The 9,473-nt window shown below is 51.7% G+C and overlaps 1 protein-coding gene across 1 annotated transcript in view; it reads right to left on the reverse strand.

Moving 5' to 3' along the window:
• Nucleotides 1-424: 424 nt before the first annotated feature.
• psmc4 (proteasome 26S subunit, ATPase 4) overlaps nucleotides 425-9,473 on the reverse strand; it is a 20,606-nt gene continuing 11,557 nt past the window's right edge. The window contains exons 9-11 of the mRNA XM_048620553.1: nucleotides 8,361-8,529; nucleotides 6,604-6,659; nucleotides 425-778 (exon numbers count right to left, since the gene is read on the reverse strand). Of these exons, the coding sequence (XP_048476510.1) occupies nucleotides 665-778; nucleotides 6,604-6,659; nucleotides 8,361-8,529 (339 nt within the window). The 3' untranslated portion in view covers nucleotides 425-664. The remainder of the gene's footprint in view (nucleotides 779-6,603; nucleotides 6,660-8,360; nucleotides 8,530-9,473) is intronic.

Consider the following 9,473-nt stretch of genomic DNA (forward strand, 5'->3'; position numbering starts at 1 on the left):
CAGGGTTGAGCCCCTGGCTTGATGGTAATGGTTGAGTGGAGGATATGCTGGGCCATGAGGTTACAGATTGTGCTGGAGTACAATCCTGCTGCTGTTGATGGCCCACAGAGCCTCATGGATGCCCAGTCTTGAGTTGCTAGATCGGTGCAAAGTCTGTCCCATTTAGTTGTGTTAGTGTTGCACAATTTGATGGAGGTTATTCTAAATGTGTAAGGCTAGACTTCAGATGGACAGATCCATCTGCAGCTGGCAGATTGGTAAGGTGGTGGTCAAGTATGTTTTTCCGTCTTGTTGGGTCCCTCACCACCTGCTGCAGACCCATCGCCTCCCCCTGGACAAGTCAGGAACTGGGACTCTGTCCCCACTAAGGAGAGAGCTGGGTGGAACCGAGTAACAGCAGCCATGAGAACTGGAGATGGGGATGTCATGGCTAGCAATTAACTTTATTCCACACGTTTTTTTCGTTAAATTAAGAAGAACACACATACACACACACACAAAAGAACAGTTCAGAAACTTATTTTAAAAAAAAAAAACCCTCGAGGGAGTGACAGTGCTGTGTGGCCCCAGGGAAAGGGAGGTGGAGGAGACCAAAAGCGAGATACGCTGGGGGCCGTGAACACCACCCTGTCAGTCCGAGACCTCCTTGCAAAGCCCTTGCTCCTCACTTGTAGAATTCATGTTCCTGCTCGTCCTTCTTAATAACGGTCTTGTACGCTTTCTCAAAGTCTTTGGCCAGCACGATGTAGCGATTCTCACGGACTGCCAGCATTCCAGCCTGAGGTCGGGGTGGGGGGGAAAATCCGAGATACAGAAATTAAACTCTCTCCCGAGATGAGGCAGTGGGGGGGTTAGGCCAGTCCTCTCGACACAATTGCGACTGATTGTCCAAGTCCAGGCCCGCTCCCCCTTTTCTCATTTCCCCAACGTCCTTCAATCCTCCCACACACCCAGCCCACACGCAAACCCATCGACATAGTCGCTGCTAATTCCCCCCCAGACCCCAGACCCTTCCTCCCACCAGAGTCTGGAATCGCCACTGGAATGGCTACGGATGGGGTTGGGGGAATTCTGAACAAGTGCTCCCCATTCACCCCTCAGAATGCAGAATCTCTTCCTCTACTCAGTCCCCTGATTGACTGACCCTACCCCCCACCCAACTCTTGAAGCGGCGACTCTCCCTCCTCCCCACACTGGCCTGGGGAGGGGTTTGTGTGTGTGGGGTGTGGGGGTCTTGGTGGCTGGGGGAGGGGGGTGGGGATAGAGAGGGGGTTCAGGGAGTGGGGTGGGGTTTGGTGTCACCGGGGAAGGAAGGTGAAGAGAGGGGTCTAAAACATCCTCCGCTCGAACCTGCCCAGATCCCAACACCCCCGCCCAGCATTTTAAATACAGAAGCGTAGGAGATCAGAGCAGGCCATTCTGCCCCTTGAACATGCTCAGCCATTCAATGGGATCATGGCAGATCATTGATCTCAATTCTGTAATCCTGTCCTCCCAACCCCAGAACTGGATCTAACCCCCTTCTTGAAAACATTCAATGTTTCAGCCTCTACGCAGCACAGAATTCCGCAGGCTCCCTGCTCTCCGGGTGAAGACATTTCTCCTCAACGCCACATCCTTAAATTCTGACCCCTGGCTCTGGACTCCTCCCTCCCCTCCTTGCGGGAACACCCTTCCTGTCGAAGGAACACCTAACCCTGCCAAAGTTTCAGTCAGACCTCCTCTTACTGTCTCATCTCCACGCAGTCCATTGGGCCCTATTCTATCCCCATCGTTCCTCACAGGACAGCACTTCCCCTCCCCAACCATGGGATTCGATGTGGAGAACCTCCAACGTGCTCTGGAATCATTCATTACAGTAGAGGCCATTCGGCCATTGAGTCCAAACTAATACAATCTGCACTCAATCTACACTACACCAGTAGCCTTGCTTTACCCTCAGGAGGGTGAAATGCTGGATCTTCTCTTAGGAAGAGAGGTTGGGTCAGTCGGAGAGCACTTCGGGTCCAGTGACCATAACTCTCTTAGTTTTAACATAGAGATAGAAAAAGATAGGACAGGTCCACAGGTTAAGGTGCTAAACTGGAGCAGGGCCAATTCTGGGGCCATTAGGCAGGATCTAGCAGCCGTCGACTGGGGGAGTCTGTTTGAAGGAAAAGGAATGATTGGCAAATGGGAGGCTTTTAAAAGTGTGATATCAAGAGTCCAGGGACAGCGTTGTCCCTGTTAAGGGGAAGGGAAAAGCTGGCAGATGAGGGATACAAGGCTCTGGTCAGGAAAAAGGCGGCGGCATATATTGGGTTTAAGCTATCAGGCTCAAGTGAATCCCTAGATGACCATAAAAAGTGTAGGAGCACACTTCAGAAAAGCAGAAAGAGGGTATGAGATGGATCTGGCAGATAAGGTTAACGATAATCTCAAGAGGTTCTATGGTTATATTAAAAGGGTGGCCAGGGAGAGAATAGGTCCCCTTAAAGATCAGCATGGCCCTGTATGTGTGGAACCACAGGAGCTGGGGGAGATTTTTAATGAATATTTCTCCTCAGTGTTTACTGAGGACAGAATCATGGATGCTAAGGAAATAAGGGAAACTAGTGGGGATGTTTTGGACGGCATACATATTACCACAGAGGAGGTGTTTGCAGCCCTAAAGCGCATTAAGGTAGATAAATCCCCTGGGCCTGATCAAGTCCATTCTTGGAGGCTGGGGAAGAAATTGTAGAGATTTCTGCTTCATCTTTAGCCACTGGTGAAGTTCCGGAAGACTGGAGAGTGGCTAATGTTGCTCTATTGTTTAAAAAAGGTAGCAAAGACAAGCCAGAGAACTACAGGCCAGTGAGACTGACATGTAGTAGGACAGGATGCTGAGGGACAGGATCAACCAACATTTGCATAGTGAAGGTCTGATTAGGGATAGTCAGCATGGATGTGTGTGCGGGAAGTCATATCTGACAAATCTTTGAGTTTTTTGAAGAGGTAACCAAGAGGATGGATGAGGGTAGGGCAGTGGATGTTGTCTATATGGACTTTAGTAAGGCTTTTGACAAGGTCCCACACAGCAGGCTAGTCATGAAGGTTAGGTCACATGGGATCCAGGGAGAGCTAGCTAATTGGATTCAAAACTGGCTTGAAGTTATGAAGCAGAGGGTGATGGTTGAAGGTTGTTTCTTAGACTGGAGGCCTGTGGCTAGTGGTGTGCCACAGGTGTCAGTGCTGGGACCTTTGTTATTTGTTATTTACATAAATGATCTAGATGCGAATGTACAAGGCATGATTAATAAGTTTGCGCATGATACAAAATGAGGAGGTATCATTAATTGTGAGGAAGGTTATCAAAAATTACAGAGGGTTCTTGATCAGATGGGAAGTGGGCTGAGGATTGGCAAATGCAATTCAATACAGATAAGTGTGAGGTGCTACACTTTGGAAAGTCAAACCAAGTAAACAGTAAATGGTAAGGTCCTGAGGACTGTACGGAACAGAGGGACCTAGGAGTACAAGTAGATAGTTTGTTGAAAGCGGTGTCACAGGTAGACAGGGTGGTGAAGAAGGCATTTAGCATGCTGGCCTTCATCGGTTGAGGCATTGAGTATAGGAGTTGGGACGTTATGTTACAGTTGTATAAGTCATCGGTGAGGCCGCAATTGGAGTATTGTGTACAGTTTTGGTGACCCTGTTATGGGAAAAGCATAGTTAAACTGGAAAGTGTGCAAAGAAGATTTAGGAGGATGTTGCCAGGACTAGGAGGCCCGAGTTATAGGGAGAGGTTGGCCAGGATAGGACTTTATTCGTTGGAATGTAGGAGAATGAGGGGGGACCTTATTGGGGTGTATAAAACCATGAGGGGCATAGATAGGATGAATGCATAGTCTTTTTTTTTAAACCAGGGATGGGGAATTGAAAACGAGAGGCATCGGTTTAAGGCGAGAGGGGAAAGTTTTAAGAGGGACCTGAGGGGCAACTTCTTCACACAGAAAGAGTGGTGTGGAAATGGAATGAGCTGTAGGTGAAAGTGGTTGAGACAGGTACAGTATCAACATTTAAAAAACATTTGAATAGGTACACAGATGGGAAAGGTTTAGAGGGATATGGACCAAATGCGGGTAATTGGAACTAGCTGAGTGGGCACCTTGGACCAGTTTGGGCTGAAGGGCCTGTTTCCATGCTGTATCACTATGACTCTATTTCAAGTTGGTCATCCGAGTAGGTTTTAGAAATGTTTTCCCATCTCAACTACTCCTCTAGGCAGTGCATTCCAGAACCCCACCTCCCTCCTGGAGAAAACAGTTTCCTCAACTCCTCTCTAAACCTATTGCCTGTGACTTTTTTAAAAGAACTATGTCCCCTTATTCTTACCCCTTCAACTAAGGGGAACAGCTGCTTCCTACCCATCCTGTCCATGCCAATCTGATAGTCCTCTATCAGGTTCCCCACCACCCCCCCAACCTCAACCTTCTCTGCTCCAGAATAAACAACCCAAATTTATCCAGCCTCTGTTCATCGCCAAACTACTACATTGCAGCCAGCATCTGGGGAATCTCGTCTGCACCCCGTCCAGTGCAATCACACCCCTCCTACACAGCGGAGGCCAGAATTGTACACATTGCTTCGGCTGCGGCCTCACCAAAGTCCTGTACAGCTCCAACATCACCTCACGGTGTGGAAACAGGCTCTTTGTCCGGTGGGGAAAGGGGGCAAGAGCTGTGACTAACAGCACGGGGTGGCTTAAGAGGTCACTTACAACAGGAGCGAGATAAAAAGGACGTGCATGCCAGGGGACAGCGGTGTCTGAGAGAGCAGGGGGGCAGGCCCACTCAGCCATTCATCACAATCACGGCTGATCTTCTAAAACATACTCAGATGACCAACTTGAAATAGGGTCATACAGTAACATGGCATGGAAACGGGCCCTTCGGCCCAACTCCGTCCCCTCATCCCCCACCCCTCGGAATCCCGACAGTGCCCAAACACCGTATCCAACTCCAGTCTCCAGACTAGTCACACGACGGGGCAAGTCACCCAGGGAGACGTGGGTTCAAATCCCGCAACCGTTCCCCAGTGGCCGGCATAACTTCAATTTGAGGAATCGCTGTGGAATTGGAACCTCGTCTTGGGGGCGGGAGGTGTGTGTGTGTGCGTGCGTGTGATCGCGCAAGCGAGACAGCAAATCGACGACAAGGACCATGAAACTATCATCGACTGGCATCAAAACCCACCCAGGTGAGCGTCACTCATCTCCTGTCATCCTTAGCCAGGCTGGGCCTATACCTGACTCCAGGTCTACACAGCGATGGGTCATTCATAACTCACCTCTGGGAAATTCACATGAAATCCCAGTGCTGCCCGTATCCCGTGGGACAAATCAAGCTTAAGTAAGAAAACGATGGGCCCAACAATGCACGAAAGAGAACGGTCCCTTAGGTAAAAGGACTGAAGGAAGAAGCAGAGACAGAAATTGCTGGAGAAGCTCAGGTGTGGCAGCACCCGCAGAGAGAAATCAGAGATACTGTTTTGGGTCCAGTGACCCTTCCTGACGGTAGCTGGGAAAATCTGGTTTAAATGTAGAAGATAGGGTGGGGGACAGGCTAAGGTGTAAACGAAAGGTAGGGATTGAGCCCAAACAGACAGTTTGGAACAGTTGGACAAACAAAGGAGTGGCTAGGAGGGTGAATGGGGACTGTTAGTGGCTAACAGTAGCTAGTGCGTGTAATGGCAGGCAATGTGGTAACAAGGCCTGGTGTGTAGGGTGGGGGGCTGGGACATGGAGAGTTCAGGCCCTATAATTGCTGAACTCGATATGGAGTCCGGAGGGCTGTGGGTCCCCAAGCGGAAAATGAGGTGCTGTTCTTCCAACTTGTGTTGGGCTTCACTGGAACACTGCAGCAAGCCAGAGACAGAGATATTGGCCTGGGAGCAGGGTGGTGTCTTAAAGTAACAGGCAACAGGTAGTTCAGGGTCTTTTTTGCAAGCAGAATGTAGATGTTCTACGAAGCGGTCACCCAGTCTACACTTTGTTTCCCCAATGTAGAGGGGACCACATTGTGAGCAGCGAATGCAGTAGACTAGATTGTGGCATGTCTGGGGGCCTTTTGGATGTGTTGGGATTGAAAGGAGGACCTGGAGGGGTTCCTAAACTCCATGGGTGTAAAGGGAGACACCCGTGAAAGTTCCTGTAGAACCTACTCCCTTTCAATCAGCACCTCCTAGATCACAACAACTCGCTGTGGCAATAAATCAATCAATCCCTGTGTCTCCCTCCTCCTCAGGGTCCTTTCCCCGATTCTCCTCAATCCTTCTCCCTCTGGTGACTGACCCTCCTGCCCCCTGGGGACAGGGTCTCCCACACCAACTCCATGAAATCCCCCCAGTGATTCTAAACGGCCCGATTCAATCTCCCCCTTAACCTCCCCTGCTCCAAGACGACAGTCCTGGCTCCTCCCAGTCTCTACCTGACCTCCACCTCACGTCGCCATCCGGGAAATATCCCCTTCCCGGAACTAGAAGGGACCCAGAGATTCGGACCAAGCATGGAATGGAAGCACCGAAAGAGAGGGATCACTCCCCAAATCCAACCAGCATTCCGGAATCTGGAAGCACACTCACCTCCTGACAAATGGAGTTGATGTCGGCCCCGGAGATCTTATCTGGTCGTGCGATGTCTACAAATTGCTGTAAAGGATACAACGAAGCAGGACGGGGCCCACAGAGAGGGAACCCACTCAGGTAATGGTGCTACCACCCATCTGATCTCCGTGGTCCTTCGAATGATTGTCAAAGGCACCCTGGACTCCGATCCCGAGCACGCTCGCACTGCCGTCCCTGGGATCTTGCTTTGCCTTCGCTGCAGCGACCTCCCCTCGGGGAAACATCCCTTGGCTGCAGACACCCAGAGGTGATGACAGGCTCTATTGGGGGGGGGTGGGGAGCCTGAATGAGGGCTTGCTCACCGTGGCACGAGTGGGGTGGGAGGGGGTTTGAAACCCTGAATAAAAATAAGGGAGTTATCATTTCAGATGCGGCCGAGAGTTCAGATGCGGCCGAGAACTCTTTTCTCTCCATCCCTTAGACGTTCGCACGTACCCCTGACTGGAGGTGGGGTTTTGGGGCACTGGATAGTTTTTAAAAACACAGAGTCAGGGAGATATTGAAAAGGGCATTCGAAGAGTCTGAGGGGGGCGAGGGGAGAATCGAGATTTTATGGAATGGCAGAGCTGGCTCGAGGGGCCGAACAGCCAGCTTGCTGCACCGAATCCTCCTGGTTCCTCCAAATCAAATAAAAACCTTTGAGCAGATCTCGCCTTAAAGCAGCTGAAGCACAGTGCCATCTCTCTTTGGGTTCGGAGGCCAGCAAGCTTCCTGGTAAATTTACACTCGACTCTCTCCGAGCCCCGGATCACCATCCTCCAGATAGTGGTGGATCCAGATACGGCCACACCACAGCGCTGACAGATCCCATCCTTGAACCCCGCTTCCCGCTCCATCTCCCAGGCAAGGTTCCGGGGAGGGGAGGGGAGGGGAGCTGGAAGAACTCAGCAGGTCCAGCATTGGGAAGAGAGAGAGAGAGAACTTAACCTTTTGAGTCTGACGGGACTGTTCTCCGTCCTACCTGTTACCCATGGGCGGGGGGCGGTGGGGCGAGAGAGCGTGAGGCCAGACCAGGCGAGGGTCAGTTCCACTTTTGGATCGCAGACAGCCACAGTAGTTTGGGGATCGTCTGGCAAACAAGCTGTTTGTGGGAGGGGGTGGGGGCGGCAAGAGCACAATATGCAGGTTCGAATCCCAACCCCTCCTCCAGCACCCGGTGGAAATTAAATAAGACGATTGGATCCAGATTTGGAAGCCCATCTCGGGGACGGTGACTGTGAAACTTGTGTCGATTGACATCATCGTGGTGTGGGTGGGGTGCGGGGGTCACCTCTGTCCTTTAGGGAAAGGAAAACTACCCTCCTGACCCAGTCTGCGACTCCAGACCCGTGGCGATGTGGGAGACTTGAACTACCCTCCCAAATGGCCTCAGAGTGAGGGGCTGGGCTCAGGGGGGCATTTAGGGATGGGCAGCAGCCCTGCCAGAGAAATCCTACAGTCGCTGAATATGCAAAGAGGGGGCAGTTGCACAGTGGAGAGAGAGAAAAAGGGAGAGAGAGAGAGAGAGAGAGAGAAAGAAAAAGGGGGAGAGAAAGAGAGAAAAAAAGGGGGGAAACAGAGAAAGAGAGAGAGAGAAAGAAAAAGAGGGGGGGGGAGGTCAGCAAAGGTCAGGGAGGTGCCCGCCTAGGGGTGGGTGGGTGGGTGGAAGGCTAACCCACATCTCCTGTTGACTTGTTCCCCCACCCTCCCCCAGCAGATGGGCATGGGAAGGATACAGTCCTCCAGGTCCACCTCCTCAGACAGGTTCATCTTGCCAGTGATGGTGGTGAAGATCAGGCGTTTCTGTCGGCGGTCAGGCAGGGGGAACTCAATCTTACGATCCAGCCGCCCGGGGCGCAGCAGGGCTGGGTCCAACGTGTCCGCGCGGTTCGTGGCCATGATCACCTGCAGTCGGAGAGCGTAGGGTTAGAGCCGAGGGGGCACCGTGCTGCCCATAAACAATCCCACAGCCATGACTGGGCAAGAGTTGAGCGGGTTGCACTATTTCTGTGGGACCCCCTTGGGCCTGATATTTATCCTGCGAGTAACATTAATCACAAGAAATGTGGGATTGGGGTCATGGTCAGATTAAGGTCTGTGGGAGTTTGTTGCGATTGTTACACAACAGCAGACACTGTTGTCCAGAAAAGTTAAGCGCTGCATTGGAAAAGGGATTTGGAACCCACCCGGAGGCAGGAACGTGTGCCAGATAGCTGGAACTTTACACCGCATTCAGTTCCCTCAATCCTGCAACAGGACGTGGGAGGGAGAGAATAACGAAGGCTGTCTTTCAGAAATGTTTGTTTTAAACGCCTCTGTTCAAACCCGTCGCTGTGTGACAACGATCTGTGACACAGGAGCTTCCCGCTGAAGAAACGCTGCCACGCAGGGAGGGACAGCTCCGACAACTAGACTACCAGGGAGAGCTTCGACAGAATGGGCTGGCGCTGACAAACTACAATGCAGCCAGGGCTCGGGGCAAACCCATATACTGTTACCCCGCCACCCCATCCATCTCTGGCCCCCCCACCGTCCCTGTAACCCCCACGCCCCCGTCCCCGCTGCCCCCCCCGTCCGCCCCCTCCATACCTCTGTCACCATCTCAAGGCACTTACACACCAATACATGATGTCACTAGGGTTCAAATACAACATCCTGCTCAGAGAGAGACTGTTTCTGTCGTTTGCTGTCAGAGATTGTGCAGCAGGCCCACATTTTACACCTCTCACCCTCCTGTTTATCCAGCTTCCGCACCCCCACCCCTGCTTCAATACATCAACATAATTCACCTTGACCACTCCCTGTGGAAGCGAGCCCACATTCCTTCCTTCCTTCCCTCCCCCAGCACC

This window comes from Rhincodon typus, chromosome 47, assembly GCF_021869965.1.
Source record: "Rhincodon typus isolate 14 chromosome 47, sRhiTyp1.1, whole genome shotgun sequence".
NCBI classification, from domain to species: domain Eukaryota; kingdom Metazoa; phylum Chordata; class Chondrichthyes; order Orectolobiformes; family Rhincodontidae; genus Rhincodon; species Rhincodon typus.